The following is a 20052-nucleotide window of genomic DNA, read 5'->3' as shown; positions in this document are numbered from 1 at the left end:
AGCCGCCAGCTTCAATTGCTGATGCCCTCCAAGTGCTGAACTCTGCTTCAGATAGATTCCGGTGCCTGGAGCCGATCCTTGCTGGCCACCTTGAAGCCGAGGGCCGCGAGCTGTGCCGGATGGTGGCGGAGTACATTTTGACCTGCCTCCAGAGCCACGACCTTGCCATCTCACTAGCCCCCGTCGTCGATGGTCCAGTGGCGGAGATGGAGGCCTCCGCTGGGGAAAGCGTGCGGGATGTCGTCGACTTCGTAGCTGCTTATTTCAAGCGGGAGCCTGCAGATTCCTGAACTGGACCATCACAGCAGGCGAATTTTTTTTTGTGTGTTATGTAAAAACATTGTACTTGTTGAAATTTTAATAGAAGAAAATTTCAATTTAACTGTTTGTCAGTTGCTCTGGTTTGCGGTATGCAGCACCCCGGCGTCCTGGCCCGCTGGTAGATAGGTTCAGTTTTTAGAACCTATCTGCCATCTGAGCCGAGAAGACGCTCCGCACCCTCGTATGAGGTTGAGCAAGTGTCCTTGGGCATAGGTGTAGCATAGATTGCAAGTCAAACGAGCGACTTATTCCCTGTATAGCAGAAAAAACTACAAAGAGGAAAATCAAACTCGCTGGGATGGTAGTAATGATACTGCAACTTAGCTGTTTGACACATGTAGAATCGATCCTTGGTGTCTGGCTCAAAGCGAACGCTCCGGGCCCCCTGAGAGACAGACTCAGTTGTTTTGAGTCTGTCTACTACTGAGACTGGACCTCGATCTGCATGAAGCCTTAGAGCGGATGCGGGACCCCCTGGTAGGTAGGTTCAATGGTTTGAGGCTAGCTACCACCAGTCAAGGCCTAACCTGCATAACACTCAAAGTCAAAGCTTAGTAGCAGGCCCGCGGGACCTATTCTGGACCGGCCCCCAAGCTAGTACGAGGTCCGGGGCTCCGGATACGTAGGTCCAGGCAGCACAATACTTGTTACAGAGTGGTGGAGTGTGTAGGCTTAGGGTACGGAACCAGGCTAAGGCGTTACACAGGGCTCCGGACCACTCCAGAAAACAAACACGACTTTTCCAGACCTGGCTCCGACGTTCCGGATCGCTCCCTAGCAGCGGGTGAGTCCATTCTGTCGTACTCGATCCTTTGAGATATGGAGCTGGAACTGCCGTGTAGGACTTAGAAAGCCAACCCTTGAGCTAGAATGAGGTCCGGGCCCCTAATTACCCACCTCCGGGTACTAGAGCACTCATTACAGGGTGGTGGAGTGTGTAGGCTTTGGGTACGAAACCGACTAAGCGGCTACACAGGACTCCGGACCACCCCAGGAAACAAGCACTCCCTCTCCAGAGCAGGTCCCTAGGGGTCTAGACCCCTCTCCCAGCAGCAAGGGGGTCCGGACCTGGACAGCAGTCCAGCAACTCAATACAGATCTTAGCTGTAGCGACAAGAGTGGAAGTCCGCGCGGGGGTTAGAGAGGGAAAAGCTCGAGAATCGAAATGCGAAATAAAATTTTGACACAAAGACAGAACTGGGAGCAAATCTTTCCTTTGCAACTTGATATACATGGCTTGCGCGATGGATGCTAGAGGCCGGGTTTATGAGGGCGGACCTCTACCGCTCTGGGCCGCGCGTTAATGCTAGCCGATGGTGCGATGGATGCCAGAGGCCGGGTTTACGAGGACGGACCCCCACCGCTCTGGACCGCACGCTAATTCTATCTTATTACAAAGGAAAAATTCATTTTCTTGCTCTGTCTAAGTGTAAAGCTTACGTAGATACTCTATGTTCCATGGGTTGGGTAGCGGCACCCCTTCTTTTGTGGCAAGGCGAACGCATCCGGGCCGGCATACTTCTGTAACCTTGAAGGGACACTCCCAGCTGGGGGAGAGTTTGTGGAGCCCTACTCGGTTCAGAATCCGCCTTAGGACGAGGTCCCCAGCCGGAGCTCCCTACTGTGCACGAACCGTTGATGATAGCGCCTGAGCGTCTGGTTGTAGTGTGTATTTCGGATTGCTGCTCGTCACCTTCGTTCGTCAACGAAGTCCGCATCGTCACGCCGCAGTTGTTCCTGCATGGATTCGTCAAAAGCCTAGACCCGTGGTGAGCCCAGGTGAATTTCCGGGGAAAGGCATGCTTCAGCCCCGTAGACTAGGAAGAATGGGGTCTCCCCGGTGGCTCGGCTGGGTGTGGTCCGGTTGCCCCATAGTACGCACGGAAGCTCATCAATCTATTTTGCACCATGCTTCTTCAAGCAGTTATAGGTGCGGGTCTTGAGTCCCCTAAGGACCTCAGCATTTGCTCTCTGGACCTGTCCATTGCTACGGGGATGTGCCACGGACGCAAAACATAGCTGGATGCCGATGTCCTCGTAGTACTCTTGGAAGAGTCTGCTTTTGAATTGGGTCCCGTTGTCCACGATAATGCGGCTTGGGATGCCAAATCTGCACACAATGGACTTGAGGAATGCGACTGCTGATTTTTTGGTGATGTTCACCACAGGGGTAACCTCCGGCCTTTTTGTGAATTTATCAATGGCGACGTAGAGGAACCGGTACCCGCCGACGGCCCGGGGGAACGGCCCCAGGATATCCACGCCCCATACGACGAATGGCCATGAGGGCGGGATCATTTGCAGAGCTTGAGCCGGTGTGTGTATTTGCTTTACATGGAACTGGCATGCTTTGTAGGACCTTACCAGCTCAGGCGCATCCTGGAGTGCTGTCGGCCAGTAGAAGCCATGCCAGAAGGCCTTACCAACAAGCGTGCGAGATGAGAAATGACTTCCACACTCGCCTCCATGGATCTCCGCGAGCAACTCGCGGCCCTCTTCCTGGGAAATGCACCGCATGAGGATACCATTGGCACCACGGCGGTAGAGATCCCCTTCTACCACCGCATAGCATTTAGCCAATCGTACTATACGCTCAGCGGACACATCGTCATCAGGAAGGATATTGTCTTTTAGGTAGTCTCGGATCTCAGAGATCCATGCATCGGGACCTTCCTGAGAAGGTGGGAGTGGCGCTATGAGGTCTCCAGGGTCCTCAACAGCGCACACAACCTTGGGCGGGCACCACGGATGGAATGCCGCCGGGACCGCTAGCTTCGAGGTGCTAGCTTGATCCCCTTCACCCAGTTCGGCATGCTGGGTGGTAGGTCTTAGCAACCGTCTTTCGAAGACGTCCTCGGACACGGATGCCCAGGTAGATGCTCTCGCGGAGAGATCATCTGCTGCTGAGTTGAATTCGTGGCGAACATGTTGCAGTTCCAAGGCGTCGAAGTCCTTCTCGAACTTCCTCACGTGGATGAGGTACGCCGCGAGCTGGGGATTGTTGCAGCTGCAATCCCCTCGAACCTGCTTGATGATTAGCTAAGAATCTCCCTTCACTAGGATAAGCTTATGCGTCTCAAGATACCTGGCCTTTGCCTCGTGGAGGACTTCGCTGATGTAGTAGACTGGCTTCTGGATGGTCCGGACCCTGGCCACCGGGTCCGGCTCGCCCTTGTCCACCACGTCAGGTCCTTGGGCCCCCAGCGGTTCTGGGTTCCCACTGGGTCGAGGCTCCTCCGGACCCCCTTGTGCGGGGTTCGGACCTTCAGACAGAGGAGTGGTTGCCGGACCCCCATGTCCGTGGCCCGGCTCACCATCCTTGGCCGGCGGGACCCTGGTGTCCCCCTGGCGAGCTTGCTCCGTCCTCTCGGCGACCAGCACCATGTTGTCCGCTTCTACAGACGCAGCAAGATACAAAAACAACGTCTCACCTGGCTCTGGGCCACCAATACTGGCAGTGAGGTGAGGTGCTGCTTCAGTTTCTGGAAGGCTTGTTCAGCCTCTCCAGTCCAAGTGAATGGACCGGACCTCCTCAATAGCTTGAAGAAGGGGAGGGCCCTCTCAGCCAGCCTCGAAATGAAGCGGCTAAGAGCGGCCAGAGATCCAGTAAGCTTCTGGACGTCCTTGATGCGGCCAGGAGGCCTCATCGCCTCGATCGCCTTGACCTTGGCTGGGTTTGCCTCGATGCCTCGATGTGAGACCAGGAAACCCAGCAGCTTCCCCGCCGAGACGCCGAAAACACACTTCTCGGGATTCAGCTTCGTGCGCGTGGCGCAGTCGGTCGAAGACGAGGGACAGGTCCTCAACTAGTATTGACCCTACCTTAGTCTTGACTACAATGTCATCGACATACACCTCAACTATATTTCTAATTAGATTACAAAATGTTTTGTTCATAACTCGCACAAACATGGGTAAGGCATTCCGCAGACCATATGACATGACAGTATAGCAATAAAGTTCATCCACTGTTACAAAAGCAGTATGTTTCCTATCCTCTCTAGACATCTGAATCTGGTGGAAACCAGAGTATGCGTCTAGGAAAGACAAAAGGTCAAACCCGGAGGTGGAGTCCACAATCTAATCGATACGTAGAAGAGGATAGGGGTCTCTAGGACATGCCTTGTTGAGGCTGGTGTAGTCGATGCACATCCGAAGCTTCCCGTTGGCCTTTGGGACGACGACCGGGTTGGCCAACCACTCGGGGTGGTGGAGCTCCTCGATGAAGCCAGTGTGTAGCAGCTTGCGGACTTCTTCATAGATGAAGTTCTGCCGCTCCACGGACTTATTCTGAGGTTTCTGGCGTACCGGCGTGGCGTCGGGGTAGATCCTCAGATGGTGCTCGATCACTTCCCTGGGGATCCCGGGCATCTGTGACGGTTCCCAGGCGAACACGTCCACATTTGTCCGGAGGAAAGTGATGAGCGTGTCTTCCTATTTCTCCTCCAGGTTTCCCGCGATGCGGGTGGTCCTGGAGGAGTCCGCTCCGATCTGCACAATCTTCACGGGAACATTGTCCGGGTCGGACGGCTGAACCTTAAGTGCCTTTGCGGGCGCCCTGGCTCGCGAGGTGGATGGGTCCTCTTCGGAACGTGCAGCCTCTGTCGCCAGAGCATGCAGTTTCTCAACCGCAGCGACGGCAGCGGTGCGGTCACCCCACACGGTGAGGACACCGGCAGGAGAAGGCATCTTCAGGACCAAATACCCGTAATGGGCAATGGCCATGAAGTGGTAGAGAGCCGGTCTACCAATGATGGCATTGAACGGGAGGTTTACCTCCGCAACATCGAACTGGACACTCTCTGTGCGGAAGTTCTCCTCGGTCCCGAACGTGACCGGCAGAGTGATGCTCCCCAGAGGGAACACCGGATGTGGGCCCACTCTGGAGAATGGGCGAGAGGGAGTCAGCTTGGACTCCGGGATTTGTAGCTGCTTGAACGCTGCATAGCTGATGACGTTGAGGCCAGCCCCACCGTCAATCAGTATGTGATAGAGCCTGATGTTGGCTATGATAGGGTACCAACAGAATGTTATGAACACGATGGAGGTGATGTATTAAATCAGACACATACAGAGTACAGAGTAAATAAAAAGATAGAATATAGATCTATTTTCTATTATTACTATAGAAAAAAGAAATGCAGAAGTTGTAGAGATGGAGATAGAAATTATGAAAGTTTTCATTTGTAGCGTGATGAAGTTGTGTAGTGTAGAGACGATATAAATCGTTCATACAGTATCCCTGCGTGACGAGGCTAGACTTTTATGCTTTGATCGATGTGGCATGGCATGCTGTATGCACGGGACAAAACCCACACCCTCCACGACAACGACGACCCGTTCAGCAATACCCACGGCGCCCGCTCCGGCCGGCCGTCCGTCCGTTGGCTCCCCTCCTCCTCAGAGCAGAGGTAGCCTCCAAACTCGCAATTATATAACCACCGTCCCTTGCAACTTTCCAGACCTTTTGCCCCACTCCCTCCTCCCCACCTCTCGTTCTCTCCTCCCTCTCCCTCTCCCTCTCCCTCTCCCTCCGCTCCCCACCCCTCTCCCTTCTCAAGCGCGCGCCCGCCCGCCCAGATCTAGGGTCCCCCCCCCGCGGCGAAGATGAGCAGCCCCCATGGCGGCCTCGACGACCAGATCGAGCGGCTCATGCAGTGCAAGCCGCTCCCCGAGCCCGAGGTAAAGCCTCTCCGCCCGTCTCTTCTCGGGTTGAGGTGTGTTTTCGCCAGATCTAGCGGAATTGCGGGGCCGGGGGACGGGTCACGGGGGAGATCGGGGCTTGGCACGCGTTCCGGTGCTGGTTGGCGGGGGCGTTTGATTTGCTCGGGTGGGTGCTGGGCGGTTACGAGCTGGGGATGTGGCTGTGAGCTGAGCGGGGCGCCACTTTTTGATGCCGAGGGAACGCTAAAAAAACTGATTTTTTTTAGCCCCACTCTGGTTTTTCCAACTCTGCATTAATTTGTCTGCTGGAACGGAAACAATTATGGCTGCTCATTTTCCTAAGATCCCTGATAATAACATAACTTTACTACCCCGATTTATGCTATATTTGGGGATTTGGGGAGTGTTAGGGGGCCTAGAACCGCTCCATGATGTAAACATCCCACCTTGTTATTACCGGACACATTTGAAAAGGCTCTTGTAGAATTGGTAGCGACGTATTGATTTGTTCTGCTGGGAAGGTGGGTCTGATCCAGTGCAATTTACCGTACAGGTCAGAGCGCTGTGTGAGAAGGCGAAGGAGATTCTGATGGAGGAAAGCAATGTTCAGGTATTCTGTTTTACATCTTTATGTGCTAAGTTGATTGTGTTGGCGTTAGAGATCATCGATTCCTTGTTAGGATCAATTGAGATATCATGTTTGGCATCACTTTACTTTTCTTGGAAGCTAGAGTAATGCTTGACTCAATCAGCCCATAGAAACTGGTTAAGTTCCCAATTCACACTCTATGCCACCAGGCACTGGCTGAATTTTATGTTTGTTAATCATACATGTAAATTTATTCGTACTCATCTTGCAATGGCTAAATATTTGTTACTGTCAGATCTGAGGAAGATATCATAATCCACCTATTTTATGCTTTTTATAAGAAAAAAGAGCATGGGACTGTACCAGGTTCTTAAAAGTTTGTAGTATGGCACTGAAATATTGCATCAATGAATACAGCCTCAGTTTGGAAGGATAAAAAAAATGGACATAGTGAGTTAAATAGAAGAGTCCTGAGTCTACACTTTGGGTTTTAACCTGTACCGTTTCAGTTAGTGGCTACCCATACTCGTATTTCTTTGCAATGTATCATGTCTGTTAACTGGTATGTGTTTGATTTTTTTAAATAGCAGACGATGCAATGGACTCTTTCTCATTATCTATACCTTTAAGACACCAGTTCAGAGACGTGGTTCTCATTTGGTCGTGTTATTTGACTTTTTGGTGCTTGGTTTGTCATCATACTTGCAGCCTGTAAAGAGTCCTGTTACAATTTGTGGTGATATTCATGGACAATTTCATGATCTTGCTGAACTCTTCCGGATTGGTGGAAAGGTATCCTTTTTTTTCATATTCTTCTGTCACCACTTGATCTTTGAAGAAACAGGTGCAGATTTTAACGCCTTGGCACTTGCTTTTGCTTACCAGTGTCCAGATACAAACTACTTGTTTATGGGAGATTATGTTGATCGGGGCTACTATTCTGTTGAAACCGTCACGGTATGAGTAACATTAGTCTATAAACATTCTTGTCTTTATGCACCATAGTGTTCCAGTGTAGGTGTGTAGTGTGCACTCTGATCATGCCTTTTGGTGTACATGCTTAACTCTCTAATTTGTGCAACATTACTAGCTCTTAGTACTAATGTTATCCCATGTAATAAACAGCTTTTGGTGGCTTTAAAAGTTCGCTATCCTCAGAGGATCACCATTCTTAGAGGAAACCACGAAAGCCGACAGGTATACATATTTTAGTGCAGAAATTGTTGTTATGAGTTTCTCTTCCTGCATCTTTCATTTTCTGTTATCACCTCGTACAAACTAAAGTTTTTAGTTAATTTATTTGCTGATTTGCAGATCACTCAAGTTTATGGATTCTATGATGAGTGCTTAAGGAAGTGAGTATCTTTGCTTAGGTTTCTGTATTTTTTGCAGTTATTCTCTGGAAAGTATTTTCTTGATATCACTAAGCAGGATTTATTATAAAATAAAAAGTTCTTAATAACTAGTCTACAGGAGAATCATTGCCTTTGGTCCTTGAACACCAGTAGACATTCTTTAAATTTGTAAGCTTAAGATCAGTACAACAAGCCCAAGGATTATTTCTCTGGCTCTCTGCTGGGCCCAGTTAGTTTTAAAAGGACCTCCGAATCCGACATTGCATGCTTGCAACTTGTCGACAAGTCTTAAGATGAAGAAGATTATTCAAAATTTTATTTTATGACACATGCTGTGAGAAGTAGTACATTTGTTGGAATCTTATCTTGTATGATGGTTCAAAGTATTGATGAATCAATCAAGGAAAGTTCTTTAGCAAATTTCCAGCTTTTTGGTTACTGTATGATTTGTACTTTCCATGATTTATTTTGTGTGATAGTTTATGAGACTAGTTCTACTTGTCCTCTGTCCTAACGGAATTGACCATACCACCCCCTTTCAGTGAAGTATTAAGATTGTAAGATACACCCTGTTCCTGTGCTCATTGCAGGTATGGAAATGCAAATGTCTGGAAAACCTTCACGGACCTCTTTGACTACTTCCCCTTGACAGCGTTGGTGCGTATTCGAGTCCTTGTTTATTTAGGATGCTTTACATGTGCACCTAGTGAATTTGGCATTCAATTTGTTTTTCCTTTTCCTAGGTTGAGTCAGAAATATTTTGCTTGCATGGTGGATTATCACCATCTATCGAAACCCTCGATAACATCCGCAACTTCGATCGTGTCCAAGAAGTTCCTCATGAAGGTCCAATGTGTGATCTTCTGTGGTCTGATCCAGATGATCGATGTGGTTGGGGTATTTCTCCACGTGGTGCTGGATATACCTTTGGACAGGTACATAAATTATTTTTCAATTACAAATTATAGTGGTGCTTACTGCATGTCACCTTATGTGTTGACACTGCCAAATTCTTCCGTTCCAGGATATTTCAGAGCAGTTCAACCATACCAATAATTTAAGGCTTATTGCTAGAGCTCACCAACTGGTCATGGAGGGATTCAATTGGGCTCATGTAAGTATCTGTTTCTGAAGCACACACTCTTTTTGTGGTCCCATTCATATTTTTGATTGATACCTTTATTACATGAACAGGAGCAAAAAGTTGTGACCATATTTAGCGCACCTAATTATTGCTATCGCTGTGGGAACATGGCGTCAATCTTAGAAGTGGATGATTGCAGGGAGCATACTTTCATCCAGGTACATTTTCGTTGCAACAGATGCCTGCTTTTCTGAATAGGCCTCATGATAATTTATGACATAGTAATTTATTAATCTAAATAAAAAATGCTATTGTCGAAAAGGAATGATAATGTTACCCTCGCACCTCAAGCGTGACAAAATAATGGAATTGGTGGCATTGATTGACGTCGAGAAGATATCTCATGATATCTATTGAATATGAACCCTGGTCAAAGTGCTGGACTGATCGTTTTTCACTCAAATAAAATTGATATACTTTCATATGTTTTGATCTTCAATTATTGAGATTTCTCTTTTCTGTCATGACTCATGATCATTGACGGCTCTTGCTAGAATATATGAATGTTGACTTTGTTTTTGTTTCCTACTCTTGTTATCTGGCTTCAAGCATACTTTGTGGTGTCTTTTGTTTTTGTTTCCTACTCTTGTTATCTGGCTTCAAGCATACTTTGTGGTGTCTTATGAGTTCTGATCTGATTTTGCAGTTTGAGCCAGCCCCAAGAAGGGGAGAGCCAGATGTAACTCGTAGGACACCTGACTATTTCCTGTGATGCAAAAGTGATGTGGATCTGCAGCAAAGGTTTGATAGATAGGTGAAGTTTCCTGGTTGCAGATATTTTTTTTGCTCGAAACCCCCCGTGTGCTATTCTTATTATTTTTGCCCATGGCTCCTCGGCTGTCGCGGGCTGCTCAGTCACATCTCGATTCAAGTGTATACCTACCTACTACAGCTGGAAGGACCGGATTGTGTTCTCACTTATCTCTAACTGGTTGATGCTTTTGGCTTGGTGGGGGTGCTGCAGTGGTGGGTTCAGGCATCAAGCAGCAATCTGTATGATGAGAGGAAACTGTTCCCGTTGTATTCATTTTGTTCCCCTTTCTTCCTCACTTGTTTCTCCTTATCTTTTTTTCGTGATTCCTGTAGAGGTGAACAATTGTATGGTTCTGTGTTGGGCCATTAGTCTTTTTTCTGACTGCCTCGATTTGCCGTATAGAATTACCATTTAAGCACAAGTAGTCTAAGTTGTAGCATTTTTTGCAACCAGCATTTCAATTGAGCCCTGGTTTCGCTGTTGATTTTGCTTTGGACAAAATGAGGCGAGTTGCACCACCCGAAGACCAGTGGAACGAATGATTTGTACGTGTGGTCTGTAACATTGTATTTATCATTCCCTTTTGAAATACTATCATGTACCCTAGCCCTGGGCTAGTCTCGCCTGAAGATGCAGCAGTCTGTTGGGCGGTTGTGCTCTCTGGATCTGGATAGGAGCCAACCAAACATGAAACATGTTACTTTTAAAAAAAACACATGAAAAATGGCTCAAGGTATTGATGTTCGAATGCCATGGAGACGGGCCCTGCTGCCAATTTTGTGTGCTGTTAATGTGCCTTTGAAGTTCCGTTAGAATAATGTCAGCATCAGATGCATAATTGTTTATGATGCCCGCTGTAAGCACCTTCCTGACGATCAGAGGCTGGCTTAGGTATAACCTGTGGTCTCAATGATTCTTTTTTTTTTTCTCGTTGAAAAAGCAGAATCGAGCTTCCAGAAGGCTTTGGCTGGTGCCTCCCTGTTCACAGAACGTGGCACATGACAAGTGACAGGGAGGAACGTCCTGGCCTGACCTGGATTCGTTGGAAGCCCGCTGGCTAACGGCGATTGGTTGCTCACGTCCATTCCCCCGTGGCGCTTTCGACACTAGCCAATGCCGCGCAGCTCGCTGCTGGTCGCATCGCATGGACCGAGCCGCCTAGGCTACAAGTTCCAGCAGCGTTAAGCCATTAAGGCCCCTTCAATAGTAACAGTCAGCAAATACCTATAAACAAGTAAATTTATAGCCAGCACGTAGATCAGCACATTGAAAAACGTTATAGATTGATTGCTAACTTCTCGCTAGCTATTCACTTTTACTACAGTTTACAAAGTAAAAAACTATTTTTGCTAGCTTTCTACCCTTTCTTTGGAGGAGGCCTAACAGAGTCCAGGCTTCAGCCATCGTCAATACTGAATTAGTGATGGTCATAAATATAGTTATATACACATAATCATCGGCCTTAACACTTGATGTATTCAAAATTGACCAAATGTTCTGCTACCGTTCTGTCATGTCCAATTCCGTTATAGGAGTTGAGAAGTTGGCAACGTTTTCAGAGGGCAAAACTTGAACACACGGTGAGATGGCATACAAGTAGCAAGCATGGATAGTCCACCCAACACCATAGTATGCAAGGCAAGGAAAGGCATTCTTTGCGGTCAAGAATCAGAATTCGCTGCAGTGTTAGACGTGGCACTATAGTGGCCACTTGTCATGGAACAATAATAGTGATAGCGACACATTAATACTTCCTGCTTACTACTACTCAACCTCTACAGAAACATCACCCCATGGCGAAAACACCTAGGCAATCATAGAATACAAAATGACGAGGGAGAGATCATTGGATTTACAGCCTCATAAGATGATCCATGCCTTACGAGCAGGAACACCCCATTGGGAGCTCGAGAAAGACTAAAAACGAAACTGCACCCTGGTAGGTTATTGAGTACCTGGGCTACAAATTCAGATGGGTGAATATGGCCGGCACCAGGTCGACCACGGACCACGCGAGGCTGGCGTACTGGACGAACCTGATGCCTGTGTCCACGTCGTATGCCTTCTGGGGGAAGAGGGAGAACACCCTCTGGAGGTACCCGACACCTTGCTTCACGTCAGGCTTGCTCTTGCTGTTGTCAACTTTCAGGGCAGGAACATAGCAAGATGATACAATGGGGATGCCCAGGGTGCTGCACATGACGGGCAGCAGCCATTTGGACAGTGCCTTGCTGCAGAACTTCATGACCAGGATGGTCGGTATCCCGACAAGGACGCGCCCGGCGAATGCGAGCAGGGGCAATTGCGGGCTGAAGACGAGGGGGGCGTCAGGGGTGTGGAAATGGAAGTAGGTTTGCTGGATGCCGTAGACCTGAGTCAGGTTTGTCAAAACAAAATGTCAGAGATAGCTCATATATAGAGAGTACAATTCAGAATGGTGAAAAGGCTGTACCAAAACAAAAGCGTAAAGTTTTCTTTCTTTATTTTCTTTGATGATGAATTGTGAACTTGGTACCAAGAGAGTGATTGACTGGCAACAAATCATCATAGAGAAAATCTTGTACCATATAATTTATTTGGGACAGTACTAATATTTAGTCAATGACCAACTTTTATGCATTCCATCAATAAAATGGATTAGAAACTAGAGATTATAATCAAATGGTTAAGGAAAGTGAGAAGCAACCAGAACCCATGCCATGTTATTTTTATCTTAAACTAGCCTCATTTCCAGTCTAAGTCTAGTACAGCCTACAGGAGGTATGGATCATATCTTCAGTTTGACCAGAATAGACAAGAGTTCTTACAATTCCAAAAGCGACTCCGTTGAATGCTGTATGGTATTCAAAGCTAGGAGTTGGGAATTCTGGCTTCGGGTATGCAAAGCACATCAATAGAGAGAGGCCTGCCCAGAAGGATGCAACTGCGAAGGGGGCAAATTGTGAGGATACGTTTCAACTTTCAATGCCACACCTTGTCCTTATGTGACTCCAAAATTTGCAGTATGCGAGCAATGAGGTATATGGATGTACCGTTTTGTCCAGACACAACGAAGGCGTCAACATGGTCATGGACAGCCAACCAGAATGAAAGGATGACAAAGCCAAAACCAATCCCAGCAATAACATCAGTCAAGCTGTGCATACCCAAATATATCCTTGCTGACAATTTCAGGTAAACCAAAACGTCAGTATCTTTTGGTAAGTTGAGAAAAACATTTGCTTAAAGAACACCAACTCACCAATGCCAACTAGCATAACAAGCAAGACAGCTAGAGATAAACCCGCAGCAACCATAACACTGCCATGTTCTCCATATGCGAGGACATAATGTAATAGATATCTGCATTGATCAGAAGCAGCATTAGTTGTTAATTCTTTTCAAGTTACCCCTATCCAAATAAGATCAATAGTATACCCCATCAGACAAACAGTATTGAGAGCATGTGATGATGGCAGCCCATATTCCATGGCGTTTTCCTTCTCATCTTCTGTAGCTGTTACTCTTCTTACAGGAGGAGAGCATGGACGAGGAGCTGACACTATATCCTGCAACCAGAAACGTGAAGAGTGTCGGCAGCTAAACTAAAGGTTAATACCTTCAATTGTATTATGAACAGATGATAAACCTTGACAGAGTTGCCGAGGTAATCACAGAAAGCCATGAGGAGGGTCATCTGCCTAGCCAGCTTGCCGTGTCCACTCTACAATATGTACAAAAAACAAAAACAATTCAGAATCATAGGGAGTTGCAGCAGGAAATGGGGAAAGAGAGTCAATCAGTAAGCCTCAAGACATACCCAGAAGAGGAGAGGGAGGAATCCCGTGTAGAAGGGAACAGAGACAACGCAGGATAGCACAGAGAAGAAATTGTCCAGCAACTTGTGCTGCAACCTCTGCAACAATTTCAACAGCCAACAGAATTTAACTTCAGAATCTTACAATTGGACAGCAGAAACATCGAAGATGAGCAAACACATAATAAGACTAAGATACCAATGATTTTGTAAGGCACATTTTATCTCTGTTTACTACCCATTCATACTAGTTAGGTTTAGGAGGCTAAACTCTAAAATTTGAGGCAAGTTCATTTCAAGTTTCTCCAGTTAATTCAATCACATCCTTCCCTCTACCAGGCTTTCCTATTCCTGCAAAGTAGACTAATCGCAAAAACGTCAGGAACACGAGTGAAAAACATCAAATCGCGCGATACAATTCCTAACAGAGAAGCACTGCAGATGCAGTTAACTCGTTCGTCGGTAAAATTAGCCGGAAGCAGAGAGGGGAGGACAGAGATGGCGCGCGCGGGGACGGACCTGGAACCTGAGGATGGCCGTCGTCTCGGCGTGCACTCGGCGCGTGACCCACGGCTGGACCAGCGCGCGCGCCCGGCGCGTGAGGTCGTAGAACGAGGCCGCCCAGACCCACCCGCCCACCGCCGACAGCGCCGCCGCTTGCCACCTGGTCAGCCCCGCGCCGCCCGCACCCACGGCCGCGGCCTCCATATCCGATCTCCCCCGCGAACGCCGCCGGCTCGGTTCCGCTCTCGTCCTCGGGCGCAGGATCTCCGCACCGCAGGGAGGGACTCGCTGGGACCGCGGCGCGGGCGGGCGGATTCTTGTAGCGAGAGGCGGGCGGGCGGGCGGGCGCAGGCCGAGGCGGACGGGGTCGTGTGGATCGCGGAACTGGACGGGAGGGCGACGGGGGAGGAGGAGGAGGTGGTGGCGTTGGCTCGTTTCGTCGTTGCCGGCCGCCCCCCGCTCTGGTCCTCTGGACCCAACGACCACACGTCCACACGCGGGGTCTCGGGGGCTTCCTCGTTTCCTTCTTCTCTCTTCTTTTCTTTCTTTTTTTTTTGTCCCTGAAAGTTTCGGATTTGCGGGCGTCATGCGGTTTGACGTTGACTTTGGAAGGTTCTAATTCTTTCATTGCCCTAAAAAAAAGGCTCTAATTCTTTCATCCGATTGGTGTTTCCCACATTCATTATTTTTTCTTTGTTGCATTTTTAAACTTGACAGTGGTTGGATGTAGCATATTTTGACAGGGGTTAAGTGAGCCAATGCCATCTGGCTTACACGTTGAACAAGGTGCGCACTAGTTGTTTCTTTTACTGGATTCCCACCCATAGACCTCGAAATCCACCTTGTGATACCATGGGATTGTAAAAACCTTGTGATTCAAGTTGTGTAAATGGACGGACGTCTCTGGATCTTAACCAAGCCGTATGCTCTGCAAGGCTACAACTGAACTAGAGAACATGACATGCCGAGGCATTTGCTCGAGCAAAACTTTCTGTCATTTTTATCTTATTAAAAAAATTTATGTGACGACGTGTAAGTTTAAGTTTAGTGACGACGTTTCAAGGTCTAAAATACGCACATAAATTTAGGGTTTTTTTAAATAAAAATACCCACAAACAGAAGGCAGATGTGCCAACACAAAAGGCTACGCTGTCTTTGCTTCAAAATGGAAATTAAACAGTCGTTGGCTCGTTGTGACGGAAGTGCCAACAAGAAACTTCCCAGGACACGCTGACTGGCAGTTAGCTGTAGCTGTTGCTGCTAGTCTGCTACCAGAGTCTATGACCACCTTTTCCATTTCCCCTTCTATACGCGTGGAAAAAGAAGGTGCCGCAGGGATGACATGAAACCTGTGCGTGACTCGGAACATTCTACGCTAGTATTCAGTACACCACGTCTCTTGCAGTGTGGAAGCATGATGCAAAATGAGATTCTACTTAAATGGTTTAATTAGATCAGCGCCATTACAAAATTTTATAGTTTTCAAATCTGCCATTACAATTCATGATGGAGGGAAAAAGAAAAGTCCGCATGCCGTTTGGTACTTCAGCCGCTACATCACACATACCGTGGCATCAAAAAGAAAAAGAAATTCCACACTTGGATAACATCACATGTACCCATGTACGGCAGCAAGGAACAAGGGGGGGAAACTCGAAAAACAATGTGCGCCTTGAATCTTGACTCCTTCAGCTTTGACGAGCACAAGAATGATGTTTGGGTCGTTGTGCTCTACTGTCAACTGAGCTTCGCACTAGTCAATTTAGCCGTCTTGTAGTAGGCATTTTTCCAGGCCTGGTATGCATAAAGTCAGGATATGGATGCTGTTCTGCAGTATAAGCACGGCCTGTTCCGTACATCAGCATAGCCTTGATTTCCAAATGCGAAGCGTAACTTGCTTGGTCACTTGCGTGCTAAGTCTTACAGGATCACAAAAATAATTATTGGGCACGCAGAGGATTAGAAACTGCAAGGACACGTAGTTTCACCTCGTCTCATATATATAAAAAAAATGCAAGAACTTGCAGGAAATTTTATGTGAGTGGGATTGAATGTTAAGGTTACGTGTATTGCCCACATACCTTGGAACACAAGAAGTTCAGGGTCCAGTATCAATTCAAGCGGATGGTAGTGGTAGGTAGCACAACGCATCATGGATGCCCATTTTATTTACCTAATAAACATACAGTAAAACACCAGCATCAAACTTAGAAGTCTTTCAGATGACATTTGGAAAATCATTTTGTTGAGTACATATATCTTTAATTTAGTGCTCCACACATTTCGTGCTTCATGATTTTGCTGTGATTTGAGGCTCCTGCTGATCCCTCAGGAGTCAGGACCCTTATCACAGAAGCTTATTAGAAGTACTTTGCAGGAACTTGGGAACAGCTTACATGGCTAATGTTGTTTGACCTTAACAACAGAAAACACTTACCTTGAAAAGAGGATTGAGATTCTTCCGAATGGTTCTCTGAATCTTGATCTTAGGGATAGTTATACCGTATTAGAGCGATTTTTTATTTCAGCAATATCAAGATAACCAGCTGTTCGGCCCCCTACCAACGGGTTTGATGCTAACAGATGCTTTTTCTGAAGCTTGAGTACAAGGCTGCAGGTCCCATAAACCAGCTCAGATTTGTAGGCCAGCAAAATACTCCCTCCGTTTCAAATTATAAGTCATTCCAAAAATCTTAGAGAGTCAAAGTTTTTCAAGTTTGACCAAATTTATATGACAAGATAATAATATTTATGATACCAATTAAGTATCATTAGATTCTTTGTTAGCTATATTTTCATAGTGCACCTATTTGATGTCATAAATCTTTATATTTCTCTTTATAATTTTGGTCAAACTTTGAGATGGTTTAACTATCCAAGATTCTTGGAATGATTTATAATTTGAAACGGAGGGAGTATGTCCTGCAATTGAATATCCAAATGTGCCAACGTATTGGCCGTACATACATATACAAAGTAAACAGACAAAAAGCAATGCTCTGGAGAAACGAATTACTTTCCTTTTGCGCAGTGGTGTTCTGTATCATGAAACATAAGATGCATAACGCCATCTAAGCTCATATTCTAGTGTATTATTTCTGTATGAGAAGGGAGCGATTAGAGTTAACCTACTACATACAGCATACCTTCCACCAGCCCAAGAAAGAAAACCTTTTCCAGGAGATATTGCCATTCCTCAGTGTAACTCCAAGACAACCTTCACTTGCTGGCAGGGGCGGATGCACACCCCGGGCCACCCGGGCCATGGCCCGGGGTTCGGCCTAAATTTTTTTCATTTTGCAGTAGCTTCTACCTTTGGATTTGGATCAATTGCTGAAGAAGGATTTGGATTAATTGCCGAAGAAGAATAAATATATTACTTCGTGATGACTCTTTTTTATGTTATCTATCTTTCCGTTTATATTTTTATGTATCTTTTGAACTGTGAGTTTGTGGACGTCTATACTTAAAACTCGGCCCGGGGTTCGACTCAATCCTGGTTCCGCCACTGCTTGCAGGAACTTCAATTTCTTTAGATGGGGTCCTTTGCACAGTTGCATAGCACGGCAGAAGAAAAACAATTGTAAGTTATGTGCTATTTAACTGTATACTGAGAACTATTACGTTAAGAGCTAATTCTAAAATCAATGCAAAATATTCGTTTCACAGGATGGATTCTAATTCATTGAAAGCGAACAACTTTACCAATTAAGCACTAAGCTTGTGAGGACATCAAGTGCTATTTTTTCGTTAAAAAGGGTGAAAATAAGTTATCAGAACAAAACAAAGAAAGTTAAGACCTGGAATCTTGTGAACTTTAGTATTAGTGGCTGTGTCACGCGAGGCTTGTTAATGTCTCACCTAATATCCTATTGATAGCCAAATATAAGATGATTGCAATCTATGCTGTGGGCATATCTGTTAGCCCTTGCTAACCATCCCCTTTCTGAAACACGCCCAAGGCCATCTGCAGCAACAATCCTAAAATCACGAAATCAACAGAACAATGATGACAACCATGCAGATTGAATCGTGGTGAAGTTCAATGAATTTTTTTTGGTAAGCTTTTAATTTGTCTCGTTTTCATACGATACATATATCGCTTGATTGTGAAGCTCTTTCAATAAGACATAGTTGGATAATCATCAGAGAGTAGGTACCTCCATATACTCGCTGTGCTGTCATCAGTTCCCTTCAGGGAAAGACGAGCTAGCACCGTAGCAGGAAACATTCACAGCAACATTGGAAATGCTTCTCGTCTTCTCCCTGATGATTTCGGACCTAGGAACATGGATGGCGCTAGTCGTATACTGTCAGACACTCCCATTAAGGCTTTGTTTAGTTTGTGAAATTTTTTGAATTTTGACACTGTAGCACTTTCGTTATTATTTGGCAATTAATGTCTAATTATGGACTAATTAGGCTTAAAAGATTCATCTTGTGCTAACCAGTTAGACTTTGTAATTAGTTATTTTTTCAACTGCATTTAATGCTCCATGCATGTGTCCGAATATTCGATGTGACGGGTATTGTAGAAATTTTTTTGAAAACAGAGCTAAGTGTTCCCAGCTTGGCAATGGGCATGACCCCTGCCCCTCTACTGCTCGCACTGATCAGCCTGGCAAGTGGCAACAGAGGCCACTAGGGAGCAGCTGCCACTGCCCACCCTGTTCCCCCCCAACCTAGGTACCAGATGCATGAGTGCATGACAACGAATGACTCCCCGCGGCGCGCACCAGCACAGCACAGCGTAGGGATCCGATCGGCGCGGTACGCCGTAGACGGAGTAGGGACGAGATGACGTCACCGTCTTCAACATGTCGGCCCCGTCGGCTCCCGTTGCGATGGCGGCGGCGGAGCAATGAGCGGCGAGGAGCGCACCCGCACTCAGATGCGGCGCTCCTGAAAGCCTCCATATCTCACACCTGTGTGTCTCCCTCTCCCACACTCTCCTGGGAGCGCTCGCCGCCATGGCCGCGCCACTGGCTACTCGCTCGCCTCCTGCTCTATAGATGGGTCGTGCGCCGGAAAACAAAATCCTGCCGGAGCCTGCCTGTTCGCATAGGCTTCCCCGCCTCACTCACCTCCCTCTCAAGCCCTAGCACAAGGCCGCCACTCGTCAGATTCCTGCAGCGAGGACTCCGAGGCGGAGGCACGCACGCGAGTCGCCCGCATCGTAGCCGCGCGCTGGAACTCACGGCACGGCCCGGCGCGCACGAGGGCCCCCTGCTTTTCGTATGGTCGCCGTTGATGCCACGGGCCGCCTCCGGTGCGCCAACCACGCTACTGCTTCGTCTGCAGAGGCGGTGCCTGCTCCGCTGACAGATCCCAAGATCAACGGGATGGATGACGGCACAACGCCACCACGCTCGTTGCATTTGCCATTTGCCAACAGAATCACATTTGGATTTTTCTGGTTTCTCTATTTGAGATGATATGATCAGACACGATTACTCTTTGCAAATCTTCTGTAGACTCGTTTTCCTCTCAAGCATCTACAAGAGTTCCTAATATTTTCTCCCCAAAAGTTATCGTTTGCCAACTCCCTAAATAGGTAATAGGTATGAGAAGGCAAAAAAGAGTCCATCTCCAATAGTTCTTTATTTTTCTCCTAAAAATGAGAAGTTGTGGCCCCACAAGAATAATTCTACGAGAAACCTCCATGGCTAGCGGACATGTCTGGCAAACAGAAGCTTCTTGCAAGTCAGATTGCTGATGATTTAGGGCACTAGAGGGCTTGAAATTTAGGGGAAAAGAAAGAGAACGATGAGAGGGTTCCGTTTTACCTCTTACTGGTGCCGATGGCGCACCGTGGCGGCTGAAATCGGTGCGGGAAGAAGTGGCAGCGGGCGCAGTCCATGGCGGGTAGGCCAACGGCGGCGGCGGCTACAGAAACTAAATTCTAGTCCTAGAACGTGGGAAAAA

At 47.2% G+C, this 20052-nt stretch overlaps 2 protein-coding genes and 1 long non-coding RNA gene across 3 annotated transcripts; 1 reads left to right on the top strand and 2 right to left on the bottom strand.

Annotated features, from left to right (window-relative positions):
- Positions 1 to 5787: 5787 nt before the first annotated feature.
- LOC120649392 (serine/threonine-protein phosphatase PP2A-2 catalytic subunit) lies at positions 5788 to 10454 on the top strand. Its single transcript, XM_039926180.1, has 11 exons — positions 5788 to 6003; positions 6539 to 6595; positions 7283 to 7366; positions 7460 to 7531; positions 7700 to 7771; positions 7889 to 7929; positions 8520 to 8586; positions 8673 to 8864; positions 8954 to 9043; positions 9124 to 9231; positions 9720 to 10454. The coding sequence occupies exons 1-11, from the start codon at positions 5929 to 5931 to the stop codon at positions 9783 to 9785; spliced, it is 924 nt and encodes a 307-aa protein (XP_039782114.1). The 5' UTR covers positions 5788 to 5928; the 3' UTR covers positions 9786 to 10454.
- Positions 10455 to 11459: 1005 nt separating this feature from the next.
- LOC120649389 (lipid phosphate phosphatase delta-like) lies at positions 11460 to 14615 on the bottom strand. The gene is made up of 8 exons (XM_039926179.1): positions 14143 to 14615; positions 13627 to 13722; positions 13456 to 13530; positions 13245 to 13375; positions 13069 to 13169; positions 12860 to 12988; positions 12635 to 12750; positions 11460 to 12198 (listed from the first exon to the last, which is right to left on the bottom strand). Exons 1-8 carry the CDS (start codon positions 14329 to 14331, stop codon positions 11788 to 11790), a joined length of 1248 nt encoding a protein of 415 aa, XP_039782113.1. The 5' UTR covers positions 14332 to 14615; the 3' UTR covers positions 11460 to 11787.
- Positions 14616 to 15545: 930 nt separating this feature from the next.
- On the bottom strand, positions 15546 to 16783 carry LOC120649391. The gene is made up of 3 exons (XR_005665248.1): positions 16565 to 16783; positions 16209 to 16300; positions 15546 to 16093 (listed from the first exon to the last, which is right to left on the bottom strand). It is a non-coding gene; the product is annotated as an uncharacterized LOC120649391 (long non-coding RNA).
- Between the last annotated feature and the right edge of the window lie 3269 nt (positions 16784 to 20052).

This window comes from Panicum virgatum, chromosome 9K, assembly GCF_016808335.1.
Source record: "Panicum virgatum strain AP13 chromosome 9K, P.virgatum_v5, whole genome shotgun sequence".
Taxonomy (NCBI): domain Eukaryota; kingdom Viridiplantae; phylum Streptophyta; class Magnoliopsida; order Poales; family Poaceae; genus Panicum; species Panicum virgatum.
This window is presented reverse-complemented; position numbering and strand designations above follow the sequence as displayed.

What these genes read in the sequence shown, in the direction of transcription:
- LOC120649392 (XM_039926180.1), top strand. Translation starts at nt 5,929, where the DNA reads ATGAGCAGCCCCCATGGCGGCCTCGACGACCAGATCGAGCGGCTCATG. An exon ending in TATGATGAGTGCTTAAGGAA is followed by an intron (nt 7,930 to 8,519) that starts GTGAGTATCTTT and finishes TGCTCATTGCAG; the next exon opens with GTATGGAAATGCAAATGTCT. An exon ending in GGGAGCATACTTTCATCCAG is followed by an intron (nt 9,232 to 9,719) that starts GTACATTTTCGT and finishes CTGATTTTGCAG; the next exon opens with TTTGAGCCAGCCCCAAGAAG.
- LOC120649389 (XM_039926179.1), bottom strand. Translation starts at nt 14,331, where the DNA reads ATGGAGGCCGCGGCCGTGGGTGCGGGCGGCGCGGGGCTGACCAGGTGG. An exon ending in AATACTGTTTGTCTGATGGG is followed by an intron (nt 13,170 to 13,244) that starts GTATACTATTGA and finishes TGATCAATGCAG; the next exon opens with ATATCTATTACATTATGTCC. An exon ending in TGTTATGCTAGTTGGCATTG is followed by an intron (nt 12,989 to 13,068) that starts GTGAGTTGGTGT and finishes TGAAATTGTCAG; the next exon opens with CAAGGATATATTTGGGTATG.